General features: G+C 41.5%; 1 protein-coding gene and 1 long non-coding RNA gene across 2 annotated transcripts in view; one reads left to right on the top strand and one right to left on the bottom strand.

Moving 5' to 3' along the window:
- Window positions 1-23,903, bottom strand: part of LOC135092859 (glutamate receptor ionotropic, delta-1-like) — an 81,774-nt gene that overhangs the window by 45,758 nt on the left and 12,113 nt on the right. Inside the window, exon 2 of the mRNA XM_063991607.1 lies at window positions 1,045-1,283. Within this exon, the coding sequence (XP_063847677.1) occupies window positions 1,045-1,231 (187 nt within the window). The 5' untranslated portion in view covers window positions 1,232-1,283. The remainder of the gene's footprint in view (window positions 1-1,044; window positions 1,284-23,903) is intronic.
- LOC135092820 (uncharacterized) lies at window positions 3,171-23,430 on the top strand. Its single transcript, XR_010263079.1, has 3 exons — window positions 3,171-3,205; window positions 15,684-17,650; window positions 23,191-23,430. It is a non-coding gene; the product is annotated as an uncharacterized LOC135092820 (long non-coding RNA).

Here is a 23,903-nt window from a genome sequence, read left to right as displayed (position 1 = left end):
TCCGTTTAGTCATTATCCTCTGTACTGATTCTAATAGACCTATATCTTTTCTGTCATGTGGGGACCAGAACTGCACAGCGTAGTCTAGATGAGGTCTGACCAGCGCCAAGTATAACTTTAATATTACTTCCGGCCTTCTACTTTTAACACTCCTAAAAATGAATCCTAGTACCCTATTTGCCTTGTTTCTGGCTTCTATGCATTGTTTCCCTAGACGGAGTTCAGAGCTAACTATAACTCCTAAATCTTTCTCGTGCCCTGTACCTACCAGAGTTTGGTTGTTTAATGTGTACCTATTGTGTGAGTTTCCTCTACCTATGCTAAGCACTTTGTATTTATTGATATTAAATTGCATTTACCATCTATCTGTCCATTCATTCATTCTAAGTCTGCCTGCAAGGCGATGGCATCCGATTCTGACCTAATTAATCTACCTATCTTTGTGTCATCCGCAAATTTACTAACATCACTACTAATTCCACTATCCAAGTCATTGATATATATTAGAAATAACAATGGCCCTAATACTGATCTCTGTGGCACCCCACTAATTACATGACCCCACTCGGATTTCGAGCCGTTTATTACCACTCTCTGTCGCCTGTTACCAAGCCATGACCTTATCCAGCCTAACACCTTCCCATCTATCCCGTGTGCCCTAACCTTTCTCAGGAGCCTTGATGGGGTTACCTTGTCAAATGCTTTACTAAACTCCAGATATAAGATATCATAACTATCACCATTATCTACTGCCTCGTACACCTTACTGTAAAAACTTAACAAGTTTGTCAGGCAAGACTTCCCCTTCGTGAAGCCATGCTGTGATTGATTTATCAAGTTATGTTTGTCTAAATGTTCCCTAATGTTCCTCGCTATTATTGACTCTAACATTTTACCTACAACTGAAAATATTATATGATTGATACGTCCGAGCAAAAAAAAAAAAAAAAAAAAAAGAGAAAAAAAAATGCAGTAAAAAAAAATAAATACTGTGTATATCATTTTAATACATTTTTTAAAACACCTTTACTAATTTCTAGGTACCTGTGAAGGGTTTTATGAAGGTGAGGTGCTTGGGCAAGAATGACGGCTGGAGGGATACCAGTGTCATCTTATCTGAAGGATAACTTTGAAGGAAATCCACCACTTTCAAACGAGGAGGAGACGGACCAATGACTGTAGTAAAGTCTGCTTCCTCTCGCTGCAGCTGACCCACCATGCCGTTAAACATGCCGTCTTCGTCCAGCCCAAATGTGAGGTTGGGCTCCTCGCGAGTTATGTACCTTTGTTGGGAAGTTTAGTTATCAATATCAGTAATGACAATATTAATATGCTTCTCCTAATATCTCCTGATATCATAACAAGAGTCAAATAAAGACTCATGAGTCAAGCATATTTACCATGGTGTTAATTTCATATTCATTATATCCATGAGCAGGCTCTAGATTGCCTGCTCTTAATCACTTAGTTCTGGAGTACCACAAGACAAGTATCTCCAAATTATGTAGTCTTCACGCACCTCTCCGCAAAATTTATTCGGTTTGTATTTACTTGATTACGAGTGTTTTTTTTTTTTTTTTTTTTTTTTTTTTTTTTTTTTTTTTTTTGCCGTTCTCTCAGTTCTACTTATGAGCTGTTGACCTACCAGTTGTGTTTTGTTCCAGCCCTTCCTGTATGACACAAAATGTTTGGCTGATAGTACTCAAAATTACATTTATCTATTTTATTGTTTTTTTTCTGATATTTATTACAGACAAGTGTAAAAAGGAGCAATCTGAATTTCGGTACCAGGTTCGTGTGCAGTATAGGCACAGAGGAGGAAAGAGGCTATGATAAAATGCTGTAGTGCAACACTTGGAAAAGTGATGGGCACAAATAATTGGGTTGTGCGGCGGGAGCAGTAGAATACGGCTGCCTTCACATCTTGCTGTTTACAGAGGCATGACTCTCATAAAGGCGATTTAAGAATATTGCAACCGACCTACCGAAAGGGTCGGTCTGTCTTAATGGTTTAGTGTTGTCGCGCTGCATTGCATATATATGCCACTTTCACCGGGTGAGGAAGAGGTCATAATAATGTATAACATTAATGATCTATGTTGAAATTATACTATCTTTAACATTTTTCTTGAGAATCTCCATAAATATAAAAGGGAAAATGTTTGAAAATATATGTATGTATGTATGTTTATTCTCAAACTCCCCCTTATACTTTACAACCTACCAACCCTAAACTTGGTCCACAGGAATGGCAGGAATGGTCCTGAGTAATGATAACATTGGGTTGGAATTGTCCGAGGTCATTCGAGGCCACCGGAGCCTTGATGGGAAAAAAAAAAAAAAATTTAAACACTTCCCGTAATACCCAAGGGTACAAAGGCTGGTAAGCTTAATGGTTGCCCGAGGGTTTCTTATCTGTGGCAACACGTGCAAAAGCTCCACTTTTTTACCAACATGGGAGTGTATCTTCATAAAGACCAAGTAGCAGGACAGTTTTAAACGCTATGGCAAATTGGAAATGGTGACATACCAACGTTTCAGAATGGACGAATTTCAATTCCATGTGCAAATCATATCAGTACACCAGATAAACGTGCTGCAAAAGTGTTCTCCCTCACTATTCCCTTGACAAGAAAAAAAAAATAAAATGTGGGAAAGAACAATACTTGTCCCAAGCATTAAGACAATTGACAAACTTCATGACAAAATGCTGCAGCAGATTCCTAGTGTCATGAGAAGCAATAAATCATACACACACACACACACATAAATGACACAGTCACAAATACACAGGAAGCAGTTACACTATCCAGTTTTTAAACCACTTGGGAATTCATTCCAGCAATGCTTCTCAGGAACTTAGATGCTCCGAAGTTGTATATAACTTGATGTCTCATATAACAGAAGCGACTATACCTACTGGAAGCTTCAAGGGTAAGAATGTTTTTGCTCTACGGCTTCCAATCATTCCACCAATCATACCCTTTATGTTATATACCAGCCTTGCCAACCACTAATCTCTCCAACTAACCATCGGCTTCGAATACCGTCTCGACCACACCGTGGCGGTATCATTAAAGTCGAAGCTTTGGTAGCGTGTCTCGGCTCACGTCTCGATCGAACTAACCGAGCTGACGACTGACTTCCACCTCCACACTTTATCAGTCCCACTCGCTTATAGCTGCCAGGATTCTGTTATATCGACGTGAGTTAGAAGACGACGTGACGAACACGAACACTCACACACGTACACTCACATTCTTCATTACGTACACGCCTGAGCTATTTATATTTGTGTTGTATTTTGGGTATATTTGTTTTCTTTTATTGCTTATTATTTGGTACATGTTACATCCATTTTATTGCTTATTAACTTGTATATGTTTCATCACCTCTTGGTTTCCTTCATTGCTTATTAGCTTGTATGTGTTATGTTAACTGTACATACTTACTTGAACCCAAGCGGGATCACTGTGTCCAAGAAAAGTTGCACGCGCTATGCCCGCCTCAGGTAGTGGATATTTAGTTTAGTAATGATTGTGAGTTTTATTTCATGCTCATTTCACTACCTTATGCTACAAGAAAGGGTACAACACACCCTTAGTCAACCAACTTCTACCAGTGCTTGTAACATATATTGGGGGCCTGTCCGCGAAAGTATCTTATGAACTGGTATGTCATTTGTATGTTAACGTAACTGCTAGTTAAGTAATCACTGTTTCTGACTTAAGATTTGTTTTCAGGCACACATACCCACTGACATACTCGTACATACATAACCACATTATTCACAGTCGTTTTCGTCACTTCATCGTTTATAAGATTTGTTTTCGGGCACACGTACCCACTGACATACATACATAACCACATTATTCACAGTCGTTTTCGTCACTTCATCGTTTATCTCACGAGTCTCTGCTGGTGGGTGCACGGTGACCTTGCCTTTAAATATTTCACGGTAGGCCTGGTGAATAGGTAAAGGGCTGACTGCGTATTCACATCGGTAGGTGTATCGGTTTCCGGTAGGGATTATTCCGTGGAGTGTTGTTCCACTTCTTCACATACTGCTCTGAGACTTGTGCTCACTCATTCGGTGCCATTGAAACTCCAAATCAGTTCTTAATTTCCTCGCGAGTAACTAGACCAATCTAAACTCAGAGTACTTTGAGTTTAGCTTGTTTGTTGTGAGGTACATCATTGGCTTACCTACGGCTAGTTACGTCTGTGCGGAAAAGGCTCATCAGGGCTCGCTCCCTCGCGAGTAACTAGACCAATCTAAACTAGAGTACTTTGAGTTTAGCTTGTTTGTTGTGAGGTACATCATTGGCTTACCTACGGCTAGTTACGTCTGTGAGAAAAAGGCTCATCAGGGTTCGCTCCCTTCTTTCTTAAAGGTTAAGTCGTGTCCAAGGGTGCAAATCCCGTCTTTGTTGTTAATAATCCTTTCGAATCTTGTGTCAAGGTTTTAACTCAAATGAAACTTAGGAGATGACTTGTGGTAGAGTTTTGACATCAAATCTTTTAATTTTCTACTCAAGTGAGTACATCAAAATGGCGAAATTCCGAGACCATAGATAATTTGTAGGAAATCCTTCTGTAGAAGAACTTCTAAAGTAACCAATGATCAACTAAAATACAACGCTAGTGGTTTCGAGATTCCATTCCAACAAGACATTCGAATGGATGACTAAGACACTCATTTTAACTTGGAAAAGAACCTAGCCCCAGTAAAGGACTCGAAATACAGTCAGACTAAACACCCTAATATCCTTTTAGAAATAGAAAAAAAGTTAAAATTAAAGCCTTACAAATGCAAATAGGAGATAGAGGAGGAGACTAAACATCCTAATATCCTTTTAGAAATAGAAAAAAAGTTAAAATTAAAGCCTTACAAATGCAGATAGAATAGGAGATGATGATGATGGAGGAGATGATGATGATGGAGGAGATGATGATGATGGAGGAGATGATGATGATGAGGAGATGATGATGATGGAGGAGATGATGATGATGGAGGAGATGATGATGATAGAGGAGGAGAAGGAGGAATACAAAGGAAAGCCAAACAGCAACAGACCTTTTGGTCCTTGCAAGGCTGTTTGGTAACTACTTCTGACTAGCTACAGGGAAGAGAGACAGGACAGCATAGCAGAAGGCTCCTCCCCACCCACCACTCCCTCCAGCTTGCGCTGGCATGGAAATAGTTGGGAAAAGTACCATGCAGTATGGAAAAACTGCCATGGAAATTTTCATAGGAAAGGATGAAAGGAAGTTCTAGTATTCACCCTACTGTGAACTCTATACGCCTATCTGAAAGTTTATACAAGTTAAATTAAAACTGGTGTAGAATAAGAGTTTAGTGTATTTAGTAATTATTCGGACAAGAAGAGAGCTTGTTGGGGATTTGCTTTTAAATATTTGTCTATTTTATTTTTGAATGATTCAATAGTATTGCTGTTTACAATTTCGGCAGGAAGTTTATTCCATATATTTACTATATTCCATATATTTACTATGCGATTAAAGAAAAAATATTTTGCCTCGTGGGATTTAAAATGTTTGGGTATAATCTTGAATCCACTATTTCTTGTTAGGTTAGAATGATCAATGGTAAAATATTTATGTGCATCAATGTTACTATATCCTTTGAAAATTTTGAACACTTCAATTAGGTCTCCTCTTATCCTGCGCTTTGTTAAACTAAATAGGTTTAGTTCTTCCAGTCGTTCCTCATACGGCTTATTGCGCAATCTTGGAATCATCTTTGTGACTCTGCGCTGTATCTTTTCTAGTTTTTCAATATCTTTTTTGTAGTATGGGGAGCAGAACTGTACACAGTATTCTAGATGAGGGCAAGTATAACCTTTTCTGATTTAAATTCAAAGGTTCCTCCAATGAACCCTACTAATTTATTTGCCGTCTTTACTGTTTCTGTGCAGTGTTGACTCGGCTTTAACTCGTTTGACACAACGACCCTAAGATCTTTTTCTTTATCAGCACTTGACAGTGGCATGTTATTCATTACATATCTCGCCTGAACATTTTTGCTTCCGGTATGTAGAACTTTGCACTTTTCTATATTGAATCTCATCTGCCATTTTTCTGCCCAGCTTGTTAGTTTATTGAGGTCACACTGCAGTTCCTGCCATTGTGACACAGACGTTACTCTACTTGTTATTTTGGTCTCGTCTGCAAATTTACTTATTTTGCAGTTTATCCCTTCATCAATATCATTTATGTACATTATGAAAAGTACTGGTCCTAATACAGAGCCTTGAGGAACGCCGCTATTTACCTTATGCCACTCTGACTCTTTTCCATTAATCACGATACGCTGTTTTCTGTCAGAGAGCCAGCCTCTCAGCCATTTCAGGGTGTTTCCGGCAATGCCGTGAGCATTTACTATACTGCTCCGTCTCTTATGGGGAACAGTGTCGAAAGCTTTCTGGAAATCAAGGTAGATAATGTCAACAGCTTTTGTCTTGTCATACGAGTTAAATACTTCATAAAAGAAGTCTAGTAAGTTTGTTAAGCAGGAACGCTTGGTTCTGAAACCGTGTTGGGAATCCTTTATGATTCTATTTTCTTCTAAATATTTAACAATTTTATCTCTGATTATTGTTTCCATCAGCTTGCACACTACTGAAGTGAGACTGATCGGCCTGTAATTGGCTGGGAGAGATTTATCTCCTTTTTTAAAGATTGGCGTGACATTTGCTAGTTTCCATTCGTGAGGAACTTTACCCGCTAGTAAGTTTTATTGAATAAAATTGTAAGCGGTTTCACGAGCTCATTTCTCGCTTCTTTAAGAAGCCTGGGTGATATCTTGTCTGGCCCGGGTGTTTTGTTTACATTCATGCTCTTTGTGACTGAGAGGATTTCACTTTCTGTGATGAAGTCTGGCAGCGTGGTGCCTCGTGACTGAGGCGTGGAGGTCGGCAGACTGCCCTGAACATCCTCAGTCGTGAAGACGGTTGAAAAGTACTCGTTCAGGGTATTCGCCATGTCTGTTTCGCTTATTATTTGTTTACCATTTTCTGTTATTAATGGACCAATCGTTGATGTTAAGACCCTTTTTGCTTTTACATAACTAAAATTCTTTTGGGTTCGTTTTACATGAGTTCGTGATCTGAGCTTCGACAGATTTTTTGCTGCATTTGATCAGCTTTTTAGTTTTTTCTACGTAATCTGTCGTGCTTTAGTTTATCATCATTATTTTGTGTTAGTATGTATTTGTGGTACGCATTTTTCTAAGCCAGAAGGCAGCATCTAATTTCATTGTTCCACCATTTCGGTTTGGTGTTTTTTTTACCTCCGTCTGTTTCGTTGCGGTACACACAAAAACGCAGTTTCATTTAACTTTTTAGTAAACACTTCCCATGCGTTGTTAATGTCTGGTGTTCCCAGCAGTTCATTCCAGTCTATGGATGCAAGCTGCATGCGAAGTCTCTCAAAGTTAGCACGTCGATAGTCTGGCACTTTTCTTTACTTTCGCTTACTTTAGCTTTGTCAAAATTTATGGTGAAAAGTAAGCTACGATGATCGCTGGAACTCAGTTCTGGTCCAATTTTTAGGTCTTTTACTGACTCTTCACCAGTTGTTAAAACAATATCTAGGATATTGTTACCTCTCGTCGGATGCATGACGTGCTGGTAGAGGGAGCTTTCAAGGATACACCCGTAGAGATGCTGGCCTGCGTGAGCCGTCAGTGGTTCATCCCACCTCTTGACTGGAAGATTAAAGTCCCCCATAATTATGCAATTATTAACGCAGCAAATGTCCGCGATAAGGTCATAAAGTTTTTCGTCTGTAGCGGGTGACTGGGCTGGAGGACGATAGACGAGACCTAATGTTATTTTACGAGATTTATTTTCTAACTGAATGAAAGTGACGTCTATATTAGCAATGGTTGGGGTTGGGAGTAAACGAGGATGAAGATTACTTTTTACGTAAAACATAACACCACCTCCCGCACGGTGAGTTCTCTCGCAGCTAAAAATGGTGTAGCCAGGGAGTGAGTACTCAGCTAAGTAATCCCTGCTTGATGAATTTATCCACGTTTCCGTGACGCCTATGATGTCGTAGTTTTCAAGATAAATAAGAGCTTGCAGCTCATTTCATTTATTCCGTAAACTACGGGCACTGAAGTAACAAGCTCTGATCTTGTCTGAATTATTATTATTATTAAACATAACGGAGAAGGCAGAGTGGGACGAGCGCAAGCGCTATAAGTTGCCAGATGACAACCCCCACCCACCTTGACCGTAGAAAGAAGAAAGGAAAAGCAATTAGCACAATAGTAGGATGAAATCAGAGCAGGAGGAGAAAATAGGTTAAACAATTATAAAGAACGCCTCAACGAACTGAGAATTATTAAAACTCACAAAAAAATTCAACAAAAAAAATCAACAATTCTGACTTATTTAATATATGTCAGACAACACGAGTAAATGTAGTATAACTACTTAAAACTTGATGGTATAAAATCACAGGTATAGTTACATAATTTATCACAGGTATAGCTGCAAAAGCAACCAGAGTTTAATTGACTAGACTCTTCAAGATTTTGTTCGAAGCAGACTTGAATTTTTGCACATCACTCGCAGTGCATGTGCCCTCGTCAAGCATGTTCCAAAGTCTTACAGCACAAGGAACAAAGCTTCGCTGAAACTGACTGGTGTGACACCTAACCTGCTGTAAGCAGCGCGCATGTGAATTTGACGCAAGTCGAGTGTTTCTGGTGGGCACAAATGCATTTGGGATGGAGGCATTCAGCGGGTGAAGCTGGTTGGCATGGATCTTATAAAGCATGCAGACACTGCTGACATTGCGTCGGTGACCAAGATCCCAAGCTGCTTCGCCACCACAGAGGAACCTAGCAGAGGAGACAACTCTGTCAATGAGACGGAGGTGGGACACAGCTGCGGAAGACCACACAGGAGCACAATACTCCAGCAGTGGAAGAATAAAACACCGGAAGCAGCTGGCAGAGATAGACTGGTCACCAAAAATCCGGTAAGCCTTCCTCACAACGCCAAGCTTTTGCGAGGCAGAACTGACAAGACGCCTGATGTGCCGTTCAAAAGACAGTTTTGAGTCGAATCTGACACCCAAAATATCAAGCTCATCACATACTGTCAGAGGCGCGCCATCAACAAACAGAGGGCCGTGAAGGGGATTTAGCGTGCGAGAGCGTGAAATACACAAGCATTTTGATTTTGATGCATTCAGTTTCATGTTCCAGGTGCGACACCAGTCAGATATACGTCTGAGATCCTCATTCAGGGATGTACTAACATCAAGACGTGAATTCGGTGACTCAACAGTAGCAACAAGTGTCACATCATCTGCATATCCGTAAATAGGATTGCTAGTGATTTGTAGTAGATCGGAAGTGTAGACATTGAACAGCAGAGGTCCAAGTACGCTACCCTAGGGAACACCTCAGTGGACGCTGTACCAGTCACTGTAGCAACTATCAACGCACACACGGTGGGTGCGGTGGGTCAAAAATTGAGTCAAGATGGACAGTACCGGGCCACCGACACCAAAAGATTGCAGCTTCCTGAGAAGACCGGCATGGTTGACTCGGTCAAAAGCTGCAGAGAAATCAAGTTGGACTACCCTGGCTTCATGCCCACAGTCAAGAGCTTGCTGAATCTTATGAGAGATAGTGAGTAGCGCATCCGTAGTCCCTAGGTTCTTCCGATAAGCAAACTGATTAGCTGGTATCAAATGAGAGTGTTCAAGGTAACGAGAGAGACGACCAGAAATAACATGTTCAAAGATCTTAGAAAGTAACGGCGTGATAGAGATTGGTCTATAGTTGCTGGCATCAGATGATGGAGAGCCTTTAGGGATCGCTGTGATGTTCGCATTTCTCCAGCACATGGGGAAACTACCGGTCAGGATTAGGCGTCTGAAGACTGCACTCAGTTTGGGAGCAAGAACTGCAGCTGTTTCCTTCAGAAACATAGGAAACATCCCAAGCGGATCCGTGCCGCCATGGGAGTCGAGTGCTAAAAGTAGTCTCATGACTTCCTTAGACCTAAAAGCCAGTTTTGTCAAGACTTGCATGGCGGGAGGCAACTCGCTGGTGGGGGCTGGAGCTCGACAGAGCTTGGAGTCAAAGTGTTTCATCAGCAGATCAGCTTTGCCTTTTGGACTTGTGATCAGCTGTCCAGTATCAGAAAGCAGAGCAGGGAGAGATGGTCGCAAACCAAAGACAACTGACTTCAGCGTGGACCACCACTTGTGCGGGTCAGATGCAGTGGATAGTTTTTCTTTCGCAGAGGTAAAATATTCGCTCTCAGCAGTCCTGTAGACTGCCGCACAGGAAGCTCTGGCAACAGTGTACGCATCCCAAGTTTCACGTGTCCTTAAGTGTGACCACCTGAGATAAGCCGCTTGCTTAGTGTCTCTAGCAGTACGACAATCAATGTTGAACCAGGCCTTGTCGTTGGAGCGCAAACAAACTTTCTTTACAGGAACCCTCCGAGAGATAATACGCTTCAGTTCCTCATTCAATGCTGAGACAGGATCAGGGTTGCTCAAGACCGGTCCTAGACGAATACGAGAAACGTCTTCTCTGACAGAGCTCCAATTAACGCGCCCCTTCAAGAAGACCTCTTTGGTGACTGTGTATGCAGGAATATTTTGTCTCGAGTTAAGTTGAATACTAATCGCAGAGTGATCTGATGTGCCAAGAGGTGCCATAGTGGTTACCTTGACTGTCTCTGGTACGTCGGTAAAGACAAGATCAAGCCGATTGCCAGCCATATGTGTTGGACCCACAACTAACTGAAAACATCCAGAGACATTCGCAAAATCAAGAGCAGCACGACCATGGGAGTCAGTTGGAGAAACTGATTCAAGCCATTCACGGTGATGGGCATTATAATCACCAGCAAAAACAAAGGCTGCCTTTCGGTCCTCATCTTGAATCATTGCCATTGCCATTATTAACAAGCAGTCAAAGATAGTATCGTCACTGTCAGGGTTTCGGTAAGAGCCAAGGATGTAAAAATTCTGGAGCTGCGCACATACACGAATGACGACAGTTTCATGACAGGTACACTCGTATTTCGTTTTCCGATGAGCTGAGAAGCCTTCGCGAATGTGAAGCGACATGCCACGTCTCCTTTTAGCTACACTGCGACGAATGAAAAGCGGCTTGCTGAACCCGGGAATCATGAGTTCGGAGTCATGTCGGTAGTCAGAAACGAGAGTCTCTGCGCAGATGATCACGTCATGACATTGGCTGACAACAGAAACGTCCTTAAGGTTGGCAAAGAGACCTCTGATGTTGGAGTACAAGACCCTACATGTATGACGACGTGATCTAACAGGGCCTGGATTTAATTCAACATCTCCACAGCGGAGCAGCAAAAGATGTGAATAGGGGTCAAGAGATAAGAAAACTAACATGGTCAATGAGAACGCCAGGGTCAATAAAATCAGTAAGGCAGTCAGAGGATGAATAAAATAAAAACCCATAAAACTGAAAGTTAAAATAGCGGAACTACGAGGTCGAGCCTGGAGGTGCCGCCACACCAGGTAAGGCAATTATGTTCTGGAACCGCAAGTTCGCCATAATCAAGCGGACCCCGACAGTAGGGATGGCCAATAAAACTGCTGCCACCATACATCCCCTCATCCTGCCTGCACGACTTGAGATTGCAGAGAGGGGAAAACAGAGAAAGAGGATAGGAGTAAAACAGAAGATCAAAAGGTCACAAGCAAGAGAAAGAGAAAGACCTGATGTGTCACCCATCAGGGAAGGGAGGGTGGGAACTCCCTGGAAGACCGGGTGCACAGCTATGGCTGGGAGTCTGAATCCACCCTCAAAGATGGAAGGTAATAAGCAGGAGGAAAAGCAAGAAGCAGCTAGGGGAGAGTGAGGTTGCTGCATTCCTCATCCAGATAGAACTGTCCCCTACCCGGCGTGAAAATAGCTTGCAGATATACTACAAGCTAAATTAGGTAGTTACCTCTTGTCTGTCCTTTAAAGAAAACAACAGACATTTGGCAAAGGATGATGGGTGCCACCCACCAACCTACTGTGGATGAAATAATTACGTTAGTGTTTACGACGCTGGTCCTGTTGCTGGCGCCCGCGCGTTTTTTGATCTGTGGAGACAAACTTTTTCATGGATTAATCTGCCCATCCTGGCTGCTCCCACAGAGTTCAGATGAAGACCGTCTCTCTGGAAGAGTCTGTGTTCATTATAAAAATCGTTCCACATGTTAAGATACTCCACGTTTTCCTGTTGGCAGAGAGTCTTTAATCTGTTATTTATACTGAACGCAATGTTGTAGAACCTTGCGTTCGCGTTGATCCTCGGGAGAATGCCTGAAATTATAATAATATTTGATTTAGTCTGGTATTTGCCAATCATTTCCTTGTATTTCGCCATCAGTTCTTCTGATCGGGACCGCTGGACGTCATTTGTGCCTGCGTGGATAACATAAAGGGTGTTAGTAGTGGCGTCCTTGGTCGTGTCCTCGATGGCAGCAGTGATGTCCCCTAGGGAGGCTCCAGGAAGGCAGTACCTCCTCCTGTGAGACGGGACTCTTCCACAAAATTCCACCAGCTGTCCTCGGACGATCAAATCTCCCACAAGCCTGGTCTCTTCCGGTTTATCTATCTGTTCAGTCAGGATAGAAAAACGGTTATATGTCGTGGTGGGGAGGTGAATGCGGCGCGTGAATTGTCTTGATCCATTCCTGACCGGGTTGAACGCTGCGTCCTGTGAGGGGGAGGGATCAGGTGAGGTGACAGGCGAGGCAGGAGAGGCTTGCGGGGGGGCGGAGCGTCGCTGCGTGGCAGGGGTCAGCAGCTGTTGTCTCGTGTCCGTGCCCGCGCCCACGCCCACGTTTGCTGTGATGAATTCCTGTAGAGAGTCAAAACTGTTTTTTAATTCGGTCTACCAAATCCTTTGAAAATTTTGAACACTTCAATTAGGTCTCTTCTTATCCTGCGCTTTGTTAAACTAAATAGGTTTAGTTCTTCCAATCGTTCCTCACATGGCTTATTGCGCAATCTTGGAATCATCTTTGTGACTGCCCTGTTTTTTTTCTAGTTTTTCAATGTCTTTCTTGTAGTATGGTGACCAGAACTTTACACGGTATTCTAGATGAGGGCGTACCAGTGAGTTATATAAGGCAAGTATAACCTTTTCTGATTTTAAATTCAAAGGCTCTTCCAGTGAACCCTACTAATTTATTTGCCTAGATGAGGGCGTACCAGTGAGTTATATAAGGCAAGTATAACCTTTTCTGATTTTAAATTCAAAGGTTCTTCCAATGAACCCTACTAATATATTTGCCGTCTTTACTGTTTATGTGCAGTGTTGACTCGGCTTTAGGTCGTTTGACACAACGAGACCAAGATCTTTTTCTTTATCAGCACTTTACAGTGGCATGTTATTCATTACATATCTCGCCTGAACATTGTTGCTTCCGATATGTAGAATTTTGCATTTTCTATATTGAATCTCGTCTGCCATTTTTCTGCCCAGCTTGTTAGTTTATTGAGGTCACACTGCAGTTCCTGCCATTGTGACACAGACGTTACTCTACTTGTTATTTTGGTGTCGTCTGCAAATTTACTTCACACTGCAGTTCCTGCCATTGTGACACAGACGTTACTCTACTTGTTATTTTGGTGTCGTCTGCAAATTTACTTGTTTTGCAGTTTATCCATTTATCAATATCATTTATCCTCAACAGGAAGATTCTTAAACATCTATCACTTCACAACCTTCTATCTGATCGCCAGTATGGGTTCCGTCAAGGCCGCTCTACTGGTGATCTTCTGGCTTTCCTTACTGAGTTTTGGTCACTCTCTTTTAGAGATTTTGGTGAAACTTTTGTTATTGCCTTGGACATATCAAAAGCCTTTGATAGTCTGGTACAAAGCTTTGATTTCCAAACTACCCTCCTACGGTTTCTATTCTTCTCTCTGTAACTTCATCTCAAGTTTCCTTTCTGACCGTTCTATTGCTGCTGTGGTAGACGGTCACTGTTCTTCTCCTAAATCTATTAACAGTGGTGTTCCTCAGGGTTCTGTCCCGTCACCCACTCTTCTTATTATTCATTAATGATCTTCTAAACCAAATTTCTTGTCCTATCCACTCCTACGCTGATGATACCACCCTGCACTTTTCCACGTCTTTTCATAGACGTCCAACCCTTCAGGAGATAAACATATCACGCAGGGAAGCCACAGAACGCTTGACTTCTGATCTTTCTAAAATTTCTGATTGGGGCAGAGCAAACTTGGTATTGTTCAATGCCTCAAACTCAATTCCTCCATCTCTCAACTCGACACAACCTTCCAGACAACTATCCCCTCTTCTTCAATGACACTCAACTGCCCCCCTCTTCTACACTGAACATCCTCTGTCTGCCCTTTACATATAATCTGAACTGGAAACTTCACATCTCATCTCTAGCTAAAACAGCATCTATAAAGTTAGGTGTTCTGAGGCGTCTCCGCCAGTACAAGGGCCTTATCCCTCCATGTATGGAGTATGCTTCGCTTGTCTGGGGGGGTTCCACTCATACTGCTCTTCTAGACAGAGTGGAATCAAAAGCTTTTCGTCTCATCAACTCCTTTAACTGACTGTCTTCAGCCTCTCTCTCACCGCCGCAATGTTGCATATCTAGCTGTCTTCTACCGCTATTTTCATGCTTCTGATCTTGCTAACTGCATGCCTCCCCTCCTTCCGCGGCCTCGCTGCACAAGACTTTCTTCTTTCTCTCACCCCTATTCTGTCCACCTCTCTAACGCAAGAGTTAACCAGTATTCTCATTCATCCCTTTCTCTGGTAAACTCTGGAACTCCCTGCCTGCTTCTGTATTTCCACCTTCCTATGACTTGAATTCCTTCAAGAGGGAGGTTTCAAGACGCTTATTCATCAATTTTTAACCACTGCTTTGACCCTTTTATGGGACTGGCATTTCAGTGGGCATTTTTTTATTAGATTTTTGTTGCCCTTGGCCAGGCCCTCCCTACATAAAAAAAAAAAATGTACATTATGAAGAGTATTGGTCCTAATACAAAGCCTTGAGGAACGCCGCTATTTACCTTATGCCACTCTGACTCTTTTCCATTTATCACAACACGCTGTTTTCTGTCAGAAAGCCAGTCTCTCAGCCATTTCATGGTGTTTCCGGCAATGCCGTGAGCTTTTACTTTACTGATAAGTCTCTTATGGGGAACAGTGTCGAAAGCTTTCTGGAAATCAAAGTAGATAATATCAACAGCTTTTGTCTCATCATACGAGTTAAATACTTCATAAAAGAAGTCTAGTAAGTTTGTAAAGCAGGAACGCTTGGTTCTGAAACCGTGTTGCGAATCCTTTGATTTTGTTTTTTTTTCTAAATATTTAACAATTTTATCTCTGATTATTGTTTCCATCAGCTTGCACACTACTGAAGTGAGACTGATCGGCCTGTAATTGGCTGGGAGAGACTTATTTCTTTTTTTAAAGATTGGCGTGACATTTGCTAGTTTCCATTCGTGGGGAACTTTACCCGCTAGTAAAGTTTTATTGAAGAAAATTGTAAGCGGTTTCACGAGCACATTTATTGCTACTTTAAGAAGCCTGGGTGATATCTTATCTGGCCCGGTTTTTTTTATTTTTTATTTATTTATTTTTTTATTTTAAATTTTTCAGATCATCTTCGCCAGTCCCTGCTCTCCTCTTGGCTGGTGACTTGGCTGGTGACATGGTGTGACTTCCTTGTGGACAGCATTGTGGACAGCAGTCATCATCTTGCCAGTGATGGGTTATGACAGTACTCATCTTCAGCAACAACATGGAGTTAAAACAGCACTCGTCTCCATGTGACAGGCAACACAATACTGTCTCGGCCACTCCAAGCACCCATTATTCTCCTTATTTGATTCAGCTTCTCCATTTCTCTAGTTCATCATTCTCTCACAGCCTTGCCAGGCTCCCTTCAGCCCAGGAAGTGAAATCCTTGATGTACCTCCTCTTGGTGTCCATTAGTGATGCAAGGTGAGTAAGGCTGCACAACTCAAGGTGAACAGTAACCTCCCATCCATTTCAGGCTGACGGAGGGGCAAGCCAGTCTCTCTTAATCATGGAAAACATCAACAGGTTTGAGAGACGTGCTTGCTAATTGTCACTGCAGGTAGGCCACTCTCCCCTGCCACAGTGCATCACCACACACTGGATCAGAATCTCTGGGGGGGGTCATGGCAGCCTGCGGCCATCACCACTAATCCTTCCTGCATTTCTGAAGCTTAGCCAACTCCATCTCCACCTTCTCCAGCCCCCTGCTCTGTGCGAGTGTTCATCTCCATTGACACAGCCGTGCTCAGAACTCCCGACACAAGCCCCGACGTTCGCTACACTTGTCTTCAACAGTTATCTGTTGAAGCCACGCGAGGAAGCACGTCACCACCGCCGCCACCACCACCACCACCACCACCACCACCACCACCACCACGCCATGCCCTTCCACCACGTCTCGCCTCACCCGTCACGTCCTGGGCTTGTAGTAAGAGTGAGGAGGAGGAGATGATGGAGGAGGAGGAGGAGGAGGAGGAGGAGGAGGAGGAGGAATACATAGGAAAGACGATTGACAGGAAGCCTTGCGACCTATGACGAGGTCACTCGTTCACTATACTACATCTATAATAAGCTATATACTTAGCAGGAGGCAAGGATAGAACAGAAGAACCTCCTCCCCACCCACCACTCCCTCCGGCGTTACCCGGCAAGAAATAAAACGAAAAGTTCACCCCGATTGCTGAGAGGAACAATCGGGGAAATTTATATAGGAAAGATGGGAAAAAGAAGAGACCTACTGTGACTACTGCTATCGCAAAAAAAAAAAAAAAAAAAAAAAAATCGGAAACCATTTTATTTATAAAACTTATCTAATTAAGTTTTGAAGGTAGCCGCCGTATTAACTTGCACTACAGACCCTGGTAACTGCTGGTACCTTATTCCAACAACTTATTCCAACATTCAACTACTCTTACGTTAAAAAAGTTTCTTCGCAAATCAGTATTACATCGCTGTCCTTTAAGTTTCAAGCCGTTACTTCTTGTTACTGATTGCGACAGCTGAAAGAGATTTTTGTAATCTATTTTATCTATATTCTTAAGTATTTTGAACGTTTGGATGAGATCACCTCGGATGTGACAATCTCTAAGAGAAAACGTATCTAATCTTTTTAGACGTTCATCATGACAGACCACGTATTTCTGGGATTAGTTTGGTTGCTCGTCTTTGCACGCTCTCCAATTTCTTAATGTTTTTCTGATAGCATGGAGACCAGAACTGAACCGCATATTCTAAATGCGGTCTCACTAATGACGTATATAGACGCGTTATGACTTCGGGTGTTTTACAATCAAAATTACGCGCAATAAATCCTAAGACAGTGTTTGCTTTACGACTCGCGGCCAAACACTGCGTTGCACATTTGAAGTCATTTGTTACTAATACCCCCAGGTCCTTCTCTTCAGTAACTTTTATTAAATTTTGTCATGTAATTTATAATTATATTTTACATTGTTCTGACCGATGTGCATTACTTTGCATTTATCTCCATTATGCATTTATCTCCATTTAAAATTTAACGGCCTTTAGCCGCTCCAGCTACTAAGGTTATCTAAATCTAAATAAATAAAAGTAACGGACCCAAAACTGAACCTTGGGGGACACCACTCGTAACTTGAAGCCAGTCGGAAGCTTCTCCATTTATAACTACTCGTTGTTTTCTATTTATTAGCCAACTTTCAATCCAACCACACAACTGCTCTCCCATTCCGTGAGCTTTCAGTTTAATTAGGAGGCGTCTGTGTGGTACGGTATCAAACGCTTTCCTGAAATATAGATGGATTATGTGAGATGGAGCTCGCTAATCATATCATAATTAGAGAATATGTAATTAAAAAATTCTAGGAGATTAGTTAAACATGTTCCGGAATCCATGCTGAGTGTCTAATATCAGTTTGTGGTCGTCAAGGAAGGAAGTGATTTTGTCTCTTAGTATTTTTCTTATAACTACCGAGGTGAGACTGATTGGTCTGTAGTTACCAGTTTCGCTTTTGCTACCTTTCTTGAATATCTGTGTGACATTTGCACATTTCCAGTGAGTCGGTACGATTGCTGCAACGATCTATTGAAGAGCAATTTTAGGGGTAACACAAGTTCTTCTTGGCATTCTCTTAATAACCTGGTTGATAGTCTGTCAGCACCTGTGCTTTTATAGGGGTCAAGGTTACGCAGGTATTTGGCTATATCGTCTTCGCTTATTTCACCTATTATTAGCTTTTCGTTTTCGGACCCTCTAAACATACTGATCGTAGTTGGCAAGGACGAAATGTCTTCCGTGATAAACACGCTGTGAAAAAAGTTATTTAGAATCGTTGCCATATCACTGCAGTCACTAACAAGTTCGTTATTATTATCTTTTATGGGTTCAATTTTTTCTTTGACAGTATTTTTTTACTATGAATGTATTGAAAAAACTTTTTAGGATTGGTTTTCGCTTGCTTTGATGTGTATATTTCAAGGTTGCGTTTCGACTTCATCTCTCTCACAACATCGTTTGATGTCAATGTAACGCCTGTAATCGTTATCAGATTTAGTTTGTTTATATTTAGCATATAGGTTCTTTTTCCTGGCGATGATGTGTTTTATGGTGTTCATCATCCATTGAGGATTTTTTGTGCTATTGATCCGTTTTCTTACTTGAGGAATCCATTTACTATGTTTCGAGAAGAGTGTCAGTGAAAGCTGAACACATCTGTTCCATGTCTTTATTTGCGAAGACTGCCAATTTATTCTTTGTAATCCAAATTTAAGCCCTCGTATGTTGACTTTATTATAGTTTGGAACTAAAAGCGCATTTTCTTTCATATTTACCTCACAGTTAATACTACATCGTATAATTTTTATGATCGCTGTTTGCCAAGACCTCACCCACTTCACAAGTATTTATTAGACCGCTGTCAGAAGCTAAGACGATATCTAAGATGTTATTGTCTACTGTGGATTCTCTTACAACCTGAGACAGATATAGTTTTTTCGCAATTTTGAGTAATCTGGATCCCTCGCTATCGGATATTTTCCAGTTAATATATGATAGGTTAAAATCTCCACTTATAATGGACGTCTTTGTTTTCAGTATTGTTTCTAGTTCGTTATATAACATTTGGTCATTATCAGGCGTCATTTTAGGAGGTCGATAGATAGTCGCGATTATTATGTCTTTTTTTATTTACTTTGAGTTTAACGTATAATGATTCGTAGGCTGTTCTGTTTTCTTTGTTGATTTCAATAGCACTTATGTTATTTCTTATATACATTATTACTCCACCTCCTCTTCTATTTACTCTACAGTTAAGAAACATATTGAAGCCTGGAATATTAGCTTCGGAGATTGTGTTTGTCACAGATGTTGAGCCATGTCTCGGTGATGCTAATAATATTAGGATTTTCCGACCTTGCATAGGCTATGAGTTCATCTCTTTTTAATTATGCTTCGAGCATTCGTATAAAATATAGTTAACCCTTTCATTGTTTTCACATGCTTTTTTAGCTGGTCCGATACGCGATTCGCTTAGTGAAAAAGCTCCTCTTGCGTTTCTTGCGCGTTTGTCACTGGCACCGATGACGGTTCTCCTGTCTCTTCCTGCCTATCTACGTTGGGTAGTTCCTCTGTTTCGGGAGCTGTATGGTCTTTGTCAGTTACATTGGCAACTAGTTCGTCACTGGCTACGCTGTGTCCTCCTCAGCTGTGCTCCCTTGCCCTATCTTTGGGGGCCGAGGTATGTCAGCTAAACACTCACCTATAACTCTACCTAACCTCGCCCTCCCCACACAGTTAAGATGTAAGCCATCACGAGCATACAAAGATCTGTCCGAACAGAAGTGGTGCCACAAATCAAAGAAATAATTCCTTCCTGCCTAGTGAGCGCCTCTACCTGTCGATTTACAACTGACATTTTCTTAACCATGGCAGCTCCAACATCATCGGGGAATGATGCCACACACTGCTACCTTGCGTCTCCTATCAGCAAATTTCTTCATCATGTCCCGATACTTATCGGGAGGAGGAGGAGGTGATGATGATGAAGGAGGAGGAGGAGGAGATACAAAGGAATACAAAGGAAAGCCAAACAGCAACAGACCTTTTGGTCCTTGCAAGGCTGTTTGGTAACTACTTCTAACTAGCTACAGTGAAGAGAGACAGGACAGCATAGCAGAAGGCTCCTCCCCACCCACCACTCCCTCCAGCTTGCGCTCGCATGGAAATAGTTGGGGAAAAGTACCATGCAGTATGGAAAAACTGACATGGAAATTTTCATAGGATAGGATGAAAGGAAGTTCTACTATTCACCCTACGGTGAACTCTATACGCCTATCTGAAAGTTAATACAAGTTATATTAAAAATGGTGTCTGTTGAATAAGAGTTTAATAGTGAATTTAGTAATTATTCGGACAAGAAGAGAGCTTGTTGGGGATTTGCTTTTAAATATTTGTCTATTTTATTTTTGTATGATTCAATAGTATTGTTGTTCACAATTTCTGCAGGAAGTTTATTCCATATATTTACTATACGATTAAAGAAAAAATGTTTGGCCTCGTGGGATTTAAAACGCTTGAGTATAATATTAGAATCCATTATTTCTTGTTAGGTTAGAATGATCAGTGGTAAAATATTTATGTGCATCAATGTTACTATATCCTTTGAAAATTATGAACACTTCAATTAGGTCTCCTCTTATCCTGCGCTTTGTTAAACTAAATAGGTTTAGTTCTTTCAGTCGTTCCTCATACGGCTTATTGCGCAATCTTGGAATCATCTTTGTGACTCTGCGCTGTATCTTTTCTAGTTTTTCAATGTCTTTTTTGTAATATGGTGACCAGAACTGTACACAGTATTCTAGATGAGGGCGCACCAGTGAATTATATAAGGCAAGTATAACGTTTTCTGATTTAAATTCAAAGGTTCTTCCAATGAACCCTACTAATTTATTTGCCATCTTTACTGTTTCTGTGCAGTGTTGACTCGGCTTTAGGTCGTTTGACACAACGACACCAAGATCTTTTTCTTTATCAGCACTTGACAGTGGCATGTTATTCATTACATATCTCGCCTGAACATTGTTGCTTCCGATATGTAGAATTTTACACTTTTCTATATTGAATCACTTCTGCCATTTTTTTGCCCAGCTTGTTAGTTTATTGAGGTCACACTGCAGTTCCTGCCATTGTGACACAGACGTTACTCTACTTGTTATTTTGGTCTCGTCTGCAAATTTACTTATTTTGCAGTTTATCCCTTCAATATCATTAATGTATATTATGAAGAGTACTGGTCCTAATACAGAGCCTTGAGGAAGCATCTAATTTCATTATTCCACCATTTCGGTTGGGTGTTTTTAACCTTCAGTCTGTTTCGTTGCGGTACACACAAAAACGCAGTTTCATTTAACTTTTTAGCAAACACTTCCCATGCGTTGTTAATGTCTGGTGTTCCCAGCAGTTCATTCCAGTCTATGGATGCAAGCTGCATGCGAAGTCTCTCAAAGTTATCACGCCGATACTCTGGCACTTCTTTACTTTCGCTTACTTTAGCTTTGTCAAAATTTATGGTGAAAAGTAAGCTACGATGATAGCTGGAACTCAGTTCTGGTCCAATTTTTAGGTCTTTTACTGACTCTTCACCAGTTGTTAAAACAATATCTAGGATATTGTTACCTCTCGTCGGATGCATGACGTGCTGGTGGAGGGAGCTTTCAGCCCGTAGAGATGCTGGCCTGCGTGAGCCGTCAGTGGTTCACCCCACCTCGTGACTGGAAGATTAAAGTCCCCATAATTATGCAATTATTAACGCAGCAGATGTCCGCGATAAGGTCATAAAGTTTTTCGTCTGTAGCGGGTGACTGGGCTGGAGGACGATAGACCTAATATTATTTTACGAGATTTATTTTCTAACTGGATGAAAGTGACGAGGAAGTGAAAGGAGGAGGAGGAGGAGGAGGAGGAGATGATGATGAGATGATGGAGGAGGAGGAGGAGAAGATGAGATGGAGGAGGAGGAGGAGGAGATGATGAGATGATGGAGGAGGAGGAGGAGATGATGGAGGAGGAGGAGGAAATGATGGAGGAGGAGGAGATGATGGAGGAGGAGGAGGAGATGATGGAGGAGGAGGAGGAGGAGGAGATGGAGGAGGAGATGATGATGGAGGAGGAGGAGGAGGAGGAGGAGGAGGAGGAGATGATGATGGAGGAGATGATGGAGGAGGAGGAGGAGGAGGAGGAGATGATGGAGGAGGAGGAGGAGGAGGAGGAGGAGATGATGGAGGAGGAGGAGGTTACTGAGAGAAACAATCGAGGAAATTTATATAGGAAAGATGGAGAAAAAAGAAGTGTACTAGTGTAACTAATACTATCGCTAAAAAAAAAAAAAAAAAATCGGAAACCATTTTCTTTATAAAACTTATCTAATTTAGTTTTGAAGGTAGCCACCGTATTAACTTGCACTACAGACGCTGGTAACTTATTCCAACATTCAACTATTACGTTAAAAAAGTTTCATCGTAAATCAGTATTACATCGCTGTCCTTTAAGTTTCAAGCCGTTACTTCTTGTTACTGATTGCGACAGCTCAGAGATTTTTGTAATCTATCTTATCTATATTCTTAAGTATTTTGAACGTTTGGATGAGGTCTCCTCGAATGCGATGATCTCTTAAGAGAAAACATATCTAATCCTTTTAGATGTTCATCATAAGACAGACCACGTATTCCTGGGATTAGTTTGGTTGCTCGTCTTTGCACGCTCTCCAATTTCTTAATGTCTTTTTGATAGCATGGAGACCACAACCGAAGGGCATATTATAAATGCTCACTAATGACGTATATAGACGCGTTATGACTTCGGGTGTTTTACAATCAAAATTACACGAAATAAATCCTAAGACAGTGTTTGCTTTATGACTCGCGGCCGAACACTGCGTTGCACATTTGAAGTCATTTGTTACTAATACCCCCAGGTCCTTCTCTTCAGTAACTTTGATTAAATTTTGTCATGTAATTTATAAATATATTTTACATTGTCCTGACCGATGTGCATTAGTTTGCATTTATCTCCATTAAAATTTAACAGCCTTTTGCCGCTCCAGCTACTAAGGTTATCTAAATCTTGCTGGATGACATCACAATCGTCTCACAATCGGCGAATTTTGATATTCTTGACACAATGCCGCAGTCTAAGTCATTTATATACATCAAAAAAAGTAACGGACCCAAAACTGAACCTTGGGGGACACCACTCGTAACTTGAAGCCAGTCGGAAGCTTCTCCATTTATACTCGTTGTTTTCTATTTATTAGCCAACTTTCAATCCAACCACACAACTGCTCTCCCATTCCGTGAGCTTTCAGTTTAATTAGGAGGCATCTGTGTGGTACGGTATCAAACGCTTTCCTGAAATATAGATGGATTATGTGAGATGGAGCTCGCTGATCATAATTAGAGAATATGTAATTAAAAAATTCTAAGAGATTAGTTAAACATGTTCCGGAATCCATGCTGAGTGTCTAATATCAGTTTGTGGTCGTCAAGGAAGGAAGTGATTTTGTCTCTTTAGTATTTTTCTAAAATTTTTATAACTATCGAGGTGAGACTGATAGGTCTGGAGGAGTGGAGGAGGAGGAGGAGGAGTGGAGGAGGAGGAGGAGGAGGAGGAGGAGTGGAGGAGGAGGAGGAGGAAGAGTGGAGGAGGAGGAAGAGAAGAGGAGGAGTGGAGGAGGATGAGGAGGAGGAGGAGGAGGAGGAGGAGGAGGAGGAGAAAGAGTGGAGGAGGAGTACAAAGGAATATACAAAGGAAAGAACAGACAGCAA

The sequence above is a fragment of the Scylla paramamosain genome, chromosome 41 (genome assembly GCF_035594125.1).
Source record: "Scylla paramamosain isolate STU-SP2022 chromosome 41, ASM3559412v1, whole genome shotgun sequence".
Lineage (NCBI taxonomy): Eukaryota > Metazoa > Arthropoda > Malacostraca > Decapoda > Portunidae > Scylla > Scylla paramamosain.
Note: the sequence above shows the minus strand (reverse complement) of the source record. Positions and strands in the feature narration are given on the sequence as shown.